The 13,986-nt window shown below is 40.3% G+C and overlaps 1 protein-coding gene across 2 annotated transcripts; it reads right to left on the bottom strand.

The window, feature by feature from the left end:
- Nucleotides 1-436: 436 nt before the first annotated feature.
- vimr2 (vimentin-related 2) lies at nt 437-13,941 on the bottom strand. Of its 2 annotated transcripts, XM_056769107.1 has the most exons (10): nt 13,048-13,941; nt 12,574-12,715; nt 12,085-12,240; nt 11,609-11,728; nt 9,093-9,188; nt 8,336-8,473; nt 6,252-6,383; nt 3,310-3,420; nt 3,112-3,236; nt 437-1,080 (listed from the first exon to the last, which is right to left on the bottom strand). In XM_056769107.1, exons 1-10 carry the CDS (start codon nt 13,146-13,148, stop codon nt 1,035-1,037), a joined length of 1,167 nt encoding a protein of 388 aa, XP_056625085.1. In that variant the 5' UTR covers nt 13,149-13,941; the 3' UTR covers nt 437-1,034. The 2 variants fall into 2 exon arrangements, with proteins under 2 accessions (XP_056625085.1, XP_056625086.1); XM_056769108.1 differs by having other exon boundaries at nt 12,347-13,941.
- Nucleotides 13,942-13,986: the final 45 nt, after the last annotated feature.

The following is a 13,986-nucleotide window of genomic DNA, read 5'->3' as shown; positions in this document are numbered from 1 at the left end:
ACCTTAGTAGTGAAAATAAGGGCCCCAAAGACAGAGTGACTTCCTCTTGTGCTGCCCATGTTTTATATCCACAGAATTAAGAGAGTCAGCGTGGCTGCACAGGTCAGTTCAGCAACACCACGGCCCTTACGGATGAGCTTCAACAGGAATGCACTGGTCCCTGATAATCTTTCGCAATCTATTACTATCTGCACTGTTTCATCTTAAAGGAACAGATAGGGTTATTAGCACAGAGTGCACACATATGAGGACCGAAATGCACGCTGGGTAACATTCCACTTCAAAACTAGAATTCCACACACTCAATGCAAGACTTTTGAAGGTGGTGAAATGATATGACACCCGGCTGACAGAAGGACGATTGCGGTTGCTTTCAAGTCCCAGCAGAAAACCTCCCACGAAAAACGAATATGGCATGGAAGACAAAGGGAAAAAATGATTTTCAAATGCAAAGATTTATTTCAATTGCAACAACTGTCAGTAAGCTCTGCCAAAAAATGCAATTCCAACCACTAAATGAAAATGTAGAGTTAAACAGCTGAAATATGTGCTTATCTGTAACAGAGAGCGATAAGACTCAAAGAGAGAATGACTCAACCGAGCCACACATGGAGAGAGTCCGAGTTCATGCGTGTATGTATACATGTGACAGATTGTGTGTTTATATATGCATGTGTGTCAGTGACAGCCCTATAAGCACTAGGAAACCCAAAGTGAAAGCTCTAAAGATTCCGATCCCATCTCTCACATTCCCAGTACTAACACTTTCTTCCGTGCACAGGACTGATGCTTGAAGACCTCAGGTTACCCGCCAGTGACCCGTTATCAATGAGCCTTCCCGAACCCCCAGATGCTTATCTGTCAGTGAAGGTTTACATCTGCTCAGAAGGTCAAGTGCTTCCAACAGCTGTTTTCTTTTCTTTTCTGATTTGTGTGGCTCACGGTTAAGGGTTGTATTGCGTTGCGATTTTAGCCTTTCTTCCTTTCAGTTTGAGGTGAGCATCTACGTCTCATCTCTCACCTCTTCTTACGTCTCACAGGCGGTTCAGTCTCCATTCTTCTTCTTCTTCCACCAAACCCCTAGAGCAGAGAAAAGAAATCAATTTAAGCTGCTTTATTCCATCCAAAGCTTCGCCCGGGGCGACGGATACTTTACATGCTGGTTTGAGTCTTGTTTCGCGCTTCATTCCCAAATCTTGTCTTTAGATTAAAGAGGAAAAGGATATCCACTACTCTTGATGGGTTAAGGTAACAACTTGCGGTAATCAAAAAGTTCCTCGCCAAGTAAAACGAAATCTCCTTGTCTTGGGGTTCAATGTAGCTGTGATCCTGGCACAGACTCCAAGATGATTTGTGTGCAGCTATTGTGCTTTTAAACTGATAAAGATGCTCAATCTGACATTCGGGGCAGCTCAATGCAATACAGACAATAATCTGGCAAAATAAACATATTTGGGATTTTTCACAAACCAAATGTCAATAAAGAGGCAGCATGGTGTCATTAGAGGTTTGGCTCTCTAAAGCACACATTAACATAAAAATCTCTAATTCATGTTTTCTAAACACAATCGAGTGGGAGAAATATGAAACAACATTGACATATGCACAGATTTGCCAAATGCATACAATCTAGCCTATTGCTCAATGTATTACGGCACAAGAAGTCTGGAGGTGGAGAAACTACATAAAAAGTTCAAGGGCAGTCCATTTTAATAAACTATTGTATGTAAGAAGCTACTTCCTGAGAAATACTCAATTTGAATGACTCTTAAGGGAGCACTGTTGTGGCGGGGATGTGGATGCGTCATGCCACATACATCAAGGAAACTAACCAATCCGGTGGTGCCAAGAACAGACTGTTTTAGGGATACAGGAAATGACTTCATGTCTTCTGCAACCGTAAAGGGATGTGTTTCCGGTGACACAGGAATGAGGTTATTATTCTTAGGTCTGTCTTCATCTATGCATTGTGTCACTCATGTGCAATAGCACAACCCTATACATATATCCTCTATCAGCTGTGAAACCTATTTAAAGCAGATGGGTAGAAAAGACAAAAGGCTGGTGACGTCTATGACAATGACAGAGGAAAGACTCGAATCTGGTGTGTATCCAGTTGATTATACAGACACTCCCATTTCTTTATTTGTCTCCTATAGACAGTTTGTGTGTCTGTTCTTCATTGTAAAACTTTGCTGTAGTTTTTGCAGCAGGTTTCCCAGTAACTTACTGTAGATTTAATATCCACTTTACATACTTTCCAATTAGTATTGTTTTCAATTACTTTAATCAAAATTAAAACACTTTTTAGATTCAAAATGAAAGAGACTAGCATCAGCACAGGAACACTGCAAAATGACTTTCTTCCTAAGCATTCTTCTCCTGTTTTCAGTAAAAATATTTTAAACTTTTTAAATTACGATATTCTTGTTATATTTATAACATAACAAGAAAAGTGATCCATGATAGTTATTCTTGTTTTATGAAAGAAAAATATGTAAATTAGGTAAGTGTATGCTAAAACTAAATTGTATATTAAATCTACAGTAAGTAACTGGCAAACCTGTGCGAAATTACAGCAGAGTTTGACAGTGTTCGTTTCATACAAGGAAGGTCATATGTTCAAGGTCAAAGGTTCGAATCACCACAAACTGAAGAAAGACTTAAACTCACTTTATGAAAGGGACAGTTCTGCACCTTGATTTTGATTGGTTGAGCCAAGTTCTAAGCTGTTGTAACTGTTGAAAGTGTTACAAAGCCTAAATACCACTTTATTTAATTTTTATGAAACCTTGATACGCATATGGAATAGCCGTTTTATAAAGCAACAAGCAGTAGGTAACGTCTGCATTTTATAACAGATAAGGTCACTTCGCACCGTGTCACAACGCACTTAGCGGTTATAAAATGCACTGCTTCTTGGGGTTATTGCTTTAGTAAATCACGTTGGATAAAATCATATGCCAATGTATAAAATAAGTATTAAGGTATTCAGTACACTTAAGCATGAGGAGAGCTTCTATCTATCTCAGCACTAATTCATCCAGGAATAAAATTCAGAGTCAACAGTGACACACATTCAGTAATGTATTAAAGCACGACATGCATCACCTGTAAGCAGCGATCTCTATGTCCAGAGCCATTTTCTGATTCAGCAGCTCTTCGTTGTCTTCACTCTGTTCCTTCATTTGGAGATTAAGATCAGCCTCTTCTTCTTCCAGCTGGCAAATGTAATTCTGGTCAGACAGAGAACATTGGTGAGAAACAGAAAGCTGCTTTCAGTGCAATATGACTTTATAGCGTTAGTACCTCTAGCTCATCTATTTCCTCCAGGTATTTGGCTCTCCTTTCCTCCACTTCAGCCTCCAGTTCATCTCCACGAATCTCAAGCTCAGCCACCTCTCTTTGCAGCTCTGCAATCTACAAATAAAGAGTGAGATTTGGAGACAAGTGAGGGAATGGATATTTTTTACTTGTATTATGTAATACAGATTTGGTTTGGATAAAATCGTCTGCTAAATGAATAAATGTAAATTACATGCAGATGGGAGTGGACAATTCTGCTGGTGATAAGCCATAGATTTAAAAACACAGACCTGATATCTTATGCATATGGTCACTGACAGAGTCTACAAAGAGCAGAGCAAGTTAGCATAAGTATTTGGGCATTAAATAATGATGCAAATACCCGTAAATTGACAAGTGCAAAAAGGTGTTTGCCATAAAGGCCCTTGCTTAAATACTTGCATCTAGCTGTGAAATTTAAAACATGCATTAAAAATCAGCTGTTTCTCAGGACAAAGCCTCCATCCATCCACCTCACAGGGTTATTTGAGACAATTCCCTGAGTGGGCAGATCTGTAATCACCAGTTTGTAAAAAGTGTTTAATTTAAACAAAGACTCGAAAATATAAATTAGTTTTTTTTTGTATAACATTTGTGTCTCTGCATGGCTCCATTTATTTTATTTCAGTTTTGATGACTATTATCATTCTACAATTCTACAACTGTACATAAACAAAACCTACAGAGTTGGAGATACGCAACATACCGCAGCAACATAATCTTACCGTAACACTGTTTTAGTGATTAATGGCTATTTTGCTCCCTTCTGAAAACACGTCTGAAAACAGTTGCAAATTTCATGTTGCATAATTCGCTCAACAACAAACACAACACAGAGAACTGTCAGGCTCACGTCTCTGCACGAGATGCCCTGCTGTGAGTAATTACAGTAATCACGTAACTTAAACAGTCAGCTGTCAGAGATGGATGGAGATCGCTCGCTCCGTTTCTCCTTCAGGTAGATCACGGGAGGCTCCGAACTTTGTTTTTAACATGCTGATGATGCTGATGAACCGATGAAACTTGTATCTGGTTGCCGCTCTACTCTTGGGGGATTGGGAGGTCCGGCCCCCTGGAGAAACCCGGCGTGTCTCTCCCGTAACACACAGAATGAGCTCAAGAAGACCCGATTCACCACCAACAGTTTGTTTAGCTAAACTGTCCTTTAGTGCTACTAGATCACTAGTTCCTTACGAAAATAACCATGTTTTTTGTGGTACAAGTGTAGTACCCATGGTTTTTTGGTGCATTGATTACTTAGGGAAGAACAATGGTTTTACTACAGTAACCATCGTTTACAATGGTTTTTACAAAAACATGGTTTTCAAAACCATAGTTATTTTGTGATAACCATTGTTGTACTACAGTAACCATGTTTTTTTTTTTTTAACTCTAGTAAAACCATGTTTTTTCTATTTTAGCTGTAGTAAAACCATGGTCAATTTTTGTAAGGGTATCCATCATTGAATGGCGGCGGAGAGAGCAACGGTCAAATTAGCAAATGCAAATTTAAGAGGTTAGACAAGGTTAAAGCAAGATGAAGGACGAAACAGAAGAGATAGAGGTCATACGAAGCAGAGCAATCTGTCACTGATCAGGGAACAGGATCCTGTGTTATGAGAACGGGCACTGCGATTTCAGACCGTCGGTTTATTTTAAAAGAAGGTCTGTGACCACAACCACGATAATTGGAACCAAACCATCCAATTTGTTATTTCAAATGAAATGGTGTCGTTTGCGTCCGACCAATGATTTTTAAATCTGCTGAATGTAAACCGAGGGCTGCCCGCGGTTCCTAATCGTTTTTAAACAAAAATCCCAAACGATTCAATGCACCATCACTTTCTTTACTGTCTCTTTTTGCTTAAAGGAAAAAGTTTTGTCTTCCTGCAGGAGAAGGAGGCTGACAGGTGAGATTTCATTACTACGGCACAGTGCGGTTCGCCGTCTCCCGAGGCGCTGCAGGAATGTGTGAAGTTTATGAAGTTTATGATTGGGGAGAAAGTGCGTTGGCAGACTGTGAAATGTATTGTTCATAATGGGAGACGGTGAATAGATATACACTGTTAGAGACGATACACTCCTCACATCTCCTGGTGCTATCTGCTCCGAATAAACACTCCGGGCAGCAGGAGATCTCTTACTTTATTCCTCAGCTGTCATTCTGACTGAGGACTTTGTATTTTGAAACACCCCCCCCCCAAAAAACCTCCTCAACTCCTACCGTTTTTCTTAAAGGTGCTGTGTTTCTTTTTTGAAAGGATCTATTGACAGAAATGTAATGTAATATAAGTAACTATGACTTCAAAGGTGTTTAGACCTTACATAATGAAGCGTTATGTTTTTATTACCTTGAAATTAGTATCTACATACACCGCAGGTCCCCTTACACGGAATTCACATGTTGTTTCTACAGTAGCCCTAAACGGACAAATGGTGGAGTGAGCCGTTGGATGCAATTCACAACCTCACCACTAGATGCGACTTATTTTCATTCACTAGATATTTATACACAGATTTCCATTTTTATGGGACTTATGGGGAAATGTAGGGTGATCAAGTTAATCATTTGAGTGTTTTAAGTGCATTTTGGGAGTAAGAAACAAATTTAATCGCCTTTGTACCTTTATTATTAATCAGTGCGTGAATGAAATACAGGAGTCACTGCTGATTCCAAAATGATTGACAGAGTTCAGAAGTAAATGGCTGGAAAATTGCTTTAACTGATTGTTCAGCCATTTGGATGTTGATCAACTATTTTTTAAGTGGATATGGTTTAAGTGGATATGGCAATTTATAAAACTGTAAAGCAGTATGACGTATCCAGACTGAACATTTATCTCTCAGTCACATTCGCTTCAAATTAAACAGAGCTCAAGTGTGCTGTTGAGAGTAAACTCACTCACCAGGTCCTTGAGAACATTCACGTCCGTCTCTTTAGAGACGTCCTTTACTTTTCCTCCAGTCGGCTTAGCCAGCTCCTCCTTCCCCATTCCGACAGCATCAGCGGTCACGGCCCTCACGGCTCTGGATTCAAACTAAAACGCAAAAGATTTACAGCTTCAGGTTTCTCTACCACACAGAGTAACCCAACCCAACCAGCGTTTTGCAGTCTGTGATGATGAATCACTCATTATTTCCAAATAAAGAAGAGCAAATGAAGGCACATCAGGTGAGCAGGTGCAACAAGCCAAAATCAGCCTCCAATTACTGTTCGCCCCAAAACCCAATCAATACCAATTGTGAGCGAAACAACCAGGCATTATGCGACTCTATGGAAACAAAATACGAGTTTTTGGCTCTGGGTCTGCATGCTGAGCAATGAATAGAGAAACAGACTAAAAAGAAACAGAAAGGTGGTGTTTCAATGACTATAGAGAGTTTCAGAACATGTGCTCCTAAGAACGTGCATTGGTTTTTACGCAGAGGCAGAAGTTGTTCTTGGCCGTCTTGTCTTACACTCACGCACAAAAACACACTAGAAGACTCTTGTCTCTCTAGAAGTCCTACAGTCTCCTGGTTGAGAAGTGATCTCTACTCCTCTCAGGACCCAAGGGCTCCAAAGTTCTTATTACTTCCACGACCTCAGAAGAGAGCACCCACTCCTGGGGCAAACAGGGTCAGAGGGCACTGGTGCTCTAGGATGACCCCTAGAGTGCCCTCTCTCCTCATACGACAATAGTGCTCTGTGGTAGATATGGACAAAGCTCTCAGGTCCACACACATCACAAGTGTGAAAAGGAAGGAAAAGATGTGCATAACAGACATATCTAAATGTGCTAAATACTGAATGCCGAAATTGTGAATAAGTCGTTATATATCCATAAATGAAGAGGTTTGGTTCAAGTCCGTGAGCTTTCTGACTTTCAACACAGACTACAATGAAACCCACTTTTAAATGGCAGAAAGTGAGTAAAGACATTGTAGAAATATAGCTTTAACTATATAAAGCGACAAGGATACGTACTGTGCGCAAACAAATAAAAATAACTACTATATTCAACAATTTCCCGACTTCCACGTTAGTCTACAACACATGTCCGGATGACGTTGCAGTTGCAGTCTGACACTGAAATGGTTACTTTTGGGGAAACTATCCTAAGACACTTTTCCCATTATTATACCGGCTTTATTTTTGATTAAAAACAGAATATTGAAGAATTTTCAGTAGTGATCTTAGAATTTTGTACCCATTGTAAGTGTGTGTGCGCATGTGTGTAAAGATTTTTTTTCTTGCTGAAACAAGTTGGCTTTACAAGTCATTTCAACTTGCAACTGTTATGTTTTTTTATACGTTTAACATTGTCTGAACTTTACAGTACTTAAATAAATTACATTACTTAAATAATTACACGTATTTAGCATATTTATTTATTTACATTACCAAAGCACATTTCATTACTCAAATAAGCCATTTCTGCCTACTTTTATAGTTTAATTCTGGACGGGTCTCACCACTGACCAAAAATGATAAAGGTAAACTGAAATGAATTGTAAAGCCAATTTGATTATACGTAAAAATGGCACCAGGGATGTAACAATATCAAAATCTCACTGTAAGATAATACCTTGGTATAAAGTCCACGGTACCATATTTCTTTCAAATTTGTATGTAAATTGACAAATAATGACTTGGAAACGTGCCATAAGCATCCTCATTTATTTATCCTCTAATCATAACTGTTGTTTAGATGTATGAGTTATGGTATGAGATGGGTCAAATTACCTAAAAATCAGATAATTGCACCAAATGGACCTTGCAAAAGGTAACATATATTTGTTTATTCGAACATTCTACATGTTAGGCCCTGAAGACCACAATATCACACGACCACAATTATATTGACAAAGTTTTGCTATTGCGATAATATTGTTACATCCCAAAAAGGCATCAAAATATATTTGCAATGTACAGTCCATGAAGAATTTTTTGTCGGTACCCATAAGATGGTCAGAGTCACCATATACAGTCTGTGTGTATGCAGTGTACCTTCAGGCTCTTCGCAAGCTCGCTATAATACTCCTTGATGTCCAAGATAGCAGGAGTGATATCTACAGCAGGGAACTGCAATGATACCATTGGGTAACTTTCATCCGCAGGCCTGGGCTCCCTCAGGTTCTCCACCCTCTGCGGACAAAACGCAACGTTATGACTTTTTCATTTCTCTTCAGGTAACAATATCTGCCCCCGTTAGTCCGGCCAGCTGTTCATTATTCTAACCCCAATGAAGTGTTCAGGAAAAGAGGCGAGGAGCCGAGTCTCAGCTTGTTCTTTTCAACATGAGTAACGAGAGTGCGTTAGATGTATTGATGGAGAACAAGGTGTGCAGGATGCTGAAAATAATAGCAGTTAATAAACCGAGAGCAACTTCTGTTTTCATTTCATATGCCTGTGAGTTGTTCCACACATCCCAGAGGGAGTCTGGTAAATACAGTACGGATTAAAGATCAGGAAGGAGAAAACACAGGCCGGCCGAGTTTTCTCAGTTTCTAGCACTCGTGTACCCCCAAGACCCCCCATATGTGAGATTACTACATTCTTTCGCTCTGTAATTTGAGGAACTGTGTTTCCTGTTAGTCTCCATTCCCATAAACCCGTTTTCCTTGCGATCACAGGAGACATCCTAAATGGCAAAGCCCCACTTTGCCCCTTACAAGACTTTGCCATATATTCAAAGCTCTTGGATAAAACATCCTGTTATGATTTACAAAACTCAGATGATTGTATATACAGTACGTAGCCTCACCGTTTCGTGCTGCCTCTCCATAGCGGCCAGCTGCTCCTCATAGATGGCCACTTGCTCTTGAAGGGCCAGGCAGTCAGTGGTAATTGCATCCACCTCCTGTGGGGGGCAGCGGAAATAAAGGTCAATGCGCTTACTCGTCGCAAACATCTCGGTGCCACCAGGCAATGGCGATTGTGCCCGCAATGCAGGGGAGATGAGATCCACACACACACATAGACAGCCCTTCCTCCCCCGTTCGGACAAAGCAGGGCTTTATTCGGTTCATCTGGGTATCTTAAGTGCCTGATTAATTGGCGATGAATTCAATTACATAGAATGAAAGCATTTGCATGTGAATGCTGCAGTGTGACGGTGGGTCTGGGCAGCAGAGGAAGCGCAGAGTGCGCACAGAGCTGGCACGGTGGCCGCTGTTCCCGTTATCTCAGCGTGAACACAAGCTCGGCGCTGGAGAGAGTCTAGACAAGGTTTTGATGCCGATTTGTCGCTGCTGTTCCACGCAGCCGAGGGGTTGAGCTTCACCATGGCACCCTCTTCTGAAAGGACCCCATTCCATCTAAACGCAATACTGGCGCCGCTTTCTCATGCTATCATTAACCATTGTCATTACGACTTTAAAATGCCAGCAAAAATCACTGGCAGATGCTGTAAATGAGTGAAAATACAAAACATCCCTTTAAATGTTAAGTAAGTGATTTATGTATGTACTGTAAGCACTTGTGTGAGATCTGTCTTGTATGTACGACTGGAGCAGAAGTGACCTAAAAGTGATAGTTAACCCAAAAATCTAAATTCTGTCACCATTTATTAACGCTCGCGTCGTTCAGAATCTGTATAGGAACAGAAGATGATATTTTGAGAAATGTCCCTTGGTTTTGTGTCCATACTGTCCAATGGCCAGTGTTGTTTGATTACCAACATTCTTCAAAATATCTTCTTTGTGTTCTGCAGAAAAGAGAAAGTCATACAGGTTTGGAACGACATGATAGAAGAATTTTCATTTTTGGGTGGACTATCCCTTTAATTCTGTTGTTCCCAGAAAAAGTTTCTATTACATTTTCATCAAAGTATTATGCAGACGCATTCATCCAAAACGTTTCACAGTGCATTTTGTACATTTTTCTACTTGTGCGTGTTCATCAGGAATCTAGCAGCTGAGCTGAATGATTGCTTTTTATAATATATATACATGCAGTGTCATGTTAACCTCTCGACTATTATACTGTAACTACATCTTTCTCTTTCTGTCTCTCCAATCCTCACTTCTCAGCCCAGACCAAAAGCTAAGCTCTTCTCCGCATTGAATCTGGGAGATATGAGAGGCTGAATGAGTGAATTATTAGGCATGGTGAAAGCTTTCCCACATCTGCTGTTTTATTAGAGATGTGCTCCGACATCTGTGGGGTGACAGAGTGGTTTATACAGAAAGCGGCTCGGGTTTCAGAGCGGCCGCTGGCCGGGAGTCAGCGAGGCCTGTAATCAGAATTCTCCAGAGCTGATCTGGGAGCAGCAGCTGTGCTGTGACACTCTTGAGACTTTCAGATACCTTCACTGGAGTCAGAACACCCCATCCGGAGCACAGGCTAACACTGCCATCTAGTGGTGGAACAGTGTAGAACGTTTTGTATTTATAATGTTTCTGTACAAAAACAAAGATTTAATACGGAATATGGATGCACACATATATTAGGGAGGTATACCCTACTCAAGGTATATAGAATTAGTTATTAACACAGTTTTTCCTGTTTTGATTTATTTTGTATTAAAAAAAGATATAAATACAAATCTGTTTTAATGGTTTTCTTATGTCACAGTCATGAATCATGATTTGTTCATCATTTGCAAGAGGTATTGGGATGTGGGGCATTCTCATGCTCATTCTCATAGAGAATTCTATTGGACAAAAATCTGTTTAGTGCAACGAGTCAATATTTTTGGTTTCTTAAAGGGACACTTCATCCAAAAATAAAGATTTTGTCATCATTTATCACCGTCCAGTTGTTCTCAAATCTGTGTAAATGTCTTTGTTCGGATGAACACAGAAAAAGAGATTTGGAAGAATGGTTGTAACCAAACAGTTCTCGGCCACCATTGACTGCCATAGTAGGAAAAATTACTGTGGTAGTCAAAAGTGCCCCAAAACGATTTGCTTTCCAACATTCGTCCAAATATCTTTATTTGTGTTTAACAGAACAAAGAAATGCATAGAGCAATTTTCTTACTATGGTAGTCAATGGTGGCCAAGAACTGTTTGGAAGCATTCTTCCAAATATATTCTTCTGTTTTTATCACAACAAACAAATTTATACAAATTTGGTAAAACTTGAGTGTAAATAAAATGAAGACAAAATTTCATTTTTGGGTGAACTGTGAACCACATAGATAAAGTCTAAAAGTGAATATCAGCTAAGTGTATATACAGCAGCAAAAATACTGTATTTCAAAGCTAAAACACCCAATAAAACCCACAAATCTCTCGTTTTGATTTGACATATTATGAACAGTTTTCACATCATTACCACTGAAACATCTTCCCGTTCCAACTGCAAAAGAGTCCTTTGCTCTTCCACCTCATCGTATTTCATCTGCAGACACTGCAGCTCGCCGTTTAGCTCTTCTGTGTCACATAAAATCGCCTCCTGAGGGAAACAACAGACAGCATCAGATCACAGCAAGTAAGGGTATTAAAGTGATACTTCACCCAAAAATTTCATTTATTTTCTCATTCTCTCACCCTCATGTCATTCCAAACCTGTATGAGTTTATTTCTTCAGCAGAACACAAAAGATAGATTGTTGATTAGAGAGATTCTTGAAAAGATATTTCGAAGAATGTTTGTAAGCAAACAACTTTGGCCACCATTGTCTCGGACACAAAGATCTTATTTTGTGTCCCACAGAGGAAAGAACGTCATACCTGCTTTAAAATGACATGACGGGAAATAAATGATGACAGAATTATCTCTTTGATAACACCATCCATCTTGATAAAATACCTTTGCTCTGCGCAGTCTCTCTATCACAACCTCCAAACTGTAGTCCGCAGGGCCCCTGATGCTGACAGCTGTAGAGCTCGACTCAGCCTCCAGCCTCTCCTCCATCCTGATGATCTGAGCCTCCAGAGACTCGTTCTCCTCCTCCAGACTGTGAACCTACCGCACATCACACATGCAAAAGGTTCGAAAGTAATACTGTATGGAAAGTTTGCTTCCTTTATGAGTGTAGCTACAAAAGGTGGAACTTAAAAAAGTGCTATACTTGAGACAGTAGAGGGCGTTGTGATTGAGAACCCAGCAATTTCATGACCTTCATATGATTTTCTTCACACCCTCAGGCAAATGACTGACCCCATTAACCATCACGGAAATATAAGAATTGGGCCACACACAGAGAGACCATTAGTTTCCAAACGGATTGTTACCCTGAAGAACGTTGCGTGTGCATGAGTGTCAAACATTTCATATAAGAGGAAGCTCGAGTCTCACCACATCGATAAGGACGGCCAGTCGATCATTAAGCGTGGCGATGATGGAGCGCTCGCTCACAAACCGAGCCGCGCCCTCCTTGTTTAGAGTTCGGAATGCAGCAAAATCTGGCTCGGAGCATTCTCTCGCTGAAACATCAGCCCTGTCAAACACACTGAATGCTTTTCAATGACTATAATGGGTTGTTTATTTTTCAGCAAACTATGCAAAGAAAAACGGGAAATACTGAAACTTGAAAGAGCTTAACTATTAACACATTTACGCATTCCTACGGACAAGCGCAGAAAGTTTAGAATTCGAAGAATAAGCAATGAGGTCAATGTTTTATTTCATTCAAATCGTTTGCACACAACTAAAGACCAGGTGTGACTCTAGCACACAATGAGCCCCCAACAAGGCCTTGAAGCCCAAAATGCCAATTCCAAGCTGTTCACTGCTCCGCATTCATTTACTATCTACATTTCAGTTACTGACCTGAGAGCAGATTGGGCCTGGAATCCACAGCGTCCCGCAGACTGCCTCCACTGCTGCTCTTCAAAGAGCTTACGGTATGAAGACACTCTTAGCATGGCCATAGTCGCAACAAGAAAAGGCAGGAAAGATGTGATCTCCACAAGCCTGGGGTCTTTATAGATGATGGTGGTGGGAATGTCGCACACGTTTGCGGGATGTCTCACTGAACATTGGGTTGACTAACTAGGGGAGCCGTGTCAGAGGAGAAACCTTTCACATGGAGCAGAGACAACTCATAAACATCGGTCACTCCTTTAGAGAGCAGTTATACTCATACACCAGTACAGACAGAGAATATGATGTTTATGAGCTTATTTTTTTAAACAGGTTTGATACGTTATAAGATATTACACTTATTTGGTTTTCTCACCACCTTAGTGTGTTGTGGTGGGTGGGAGGTGGGTCTCATACAGTGGGGACTGCACCTTACAGACAAGACACATGAAATTCACACGCAAACAAATGTGATCACATGTGAAATGTGGTTGGAACAATCTCATGTTAAAACTCATGTGATCTCATGCAAAAACTGCAGATCTTTCTATTTCAGTTTATGTGGGACACTTCACATCATCAAGCGTCTTTTCGCACACGTGATCATACACGTGTGAATTTCATTCGGTTCTTTTTTAAGGATGTGACCATTTTGGTTCTTGTATATTTCACATTTACATTTATGCATTTGGCAGACGCTTTTATCCAAAGCGACTTAGATTGCATTATCCTATACATTTATACAAAGGTATTTGCATACCTGTATATATCCCATGGGATCGAACCCACAACCTTGCGTTGTTAACACAATGCTCTCACCACTGAGCTACAGGAAAGCTAGATATTATTTAAACATACATAAATTATTGCCAGTTGCAATAAAAGTGCAAACAGTGTGTGCATGGT

This window comes from Triplophysa dalaica, chromosome 16 (assembly GCF_015846415.1).
Source record: "Triplophysa dalaica isolate WHDGS20190420 chromosome 16, ASM1584641v1, whole genome shotgun sequence".
NCBI classification, from domain to species: domain Eukaryota; kingdom Metazoa; phylum Chordata; class Actinopteri; order Cypriniformes; family Nemacheilidae; genus Triplophysa; species Triplophysa dalaica.
Note: the sequence above shows the minus strand (reverse complement) of the source record. Positions and strands in the feature narration are given on the sequence as shown.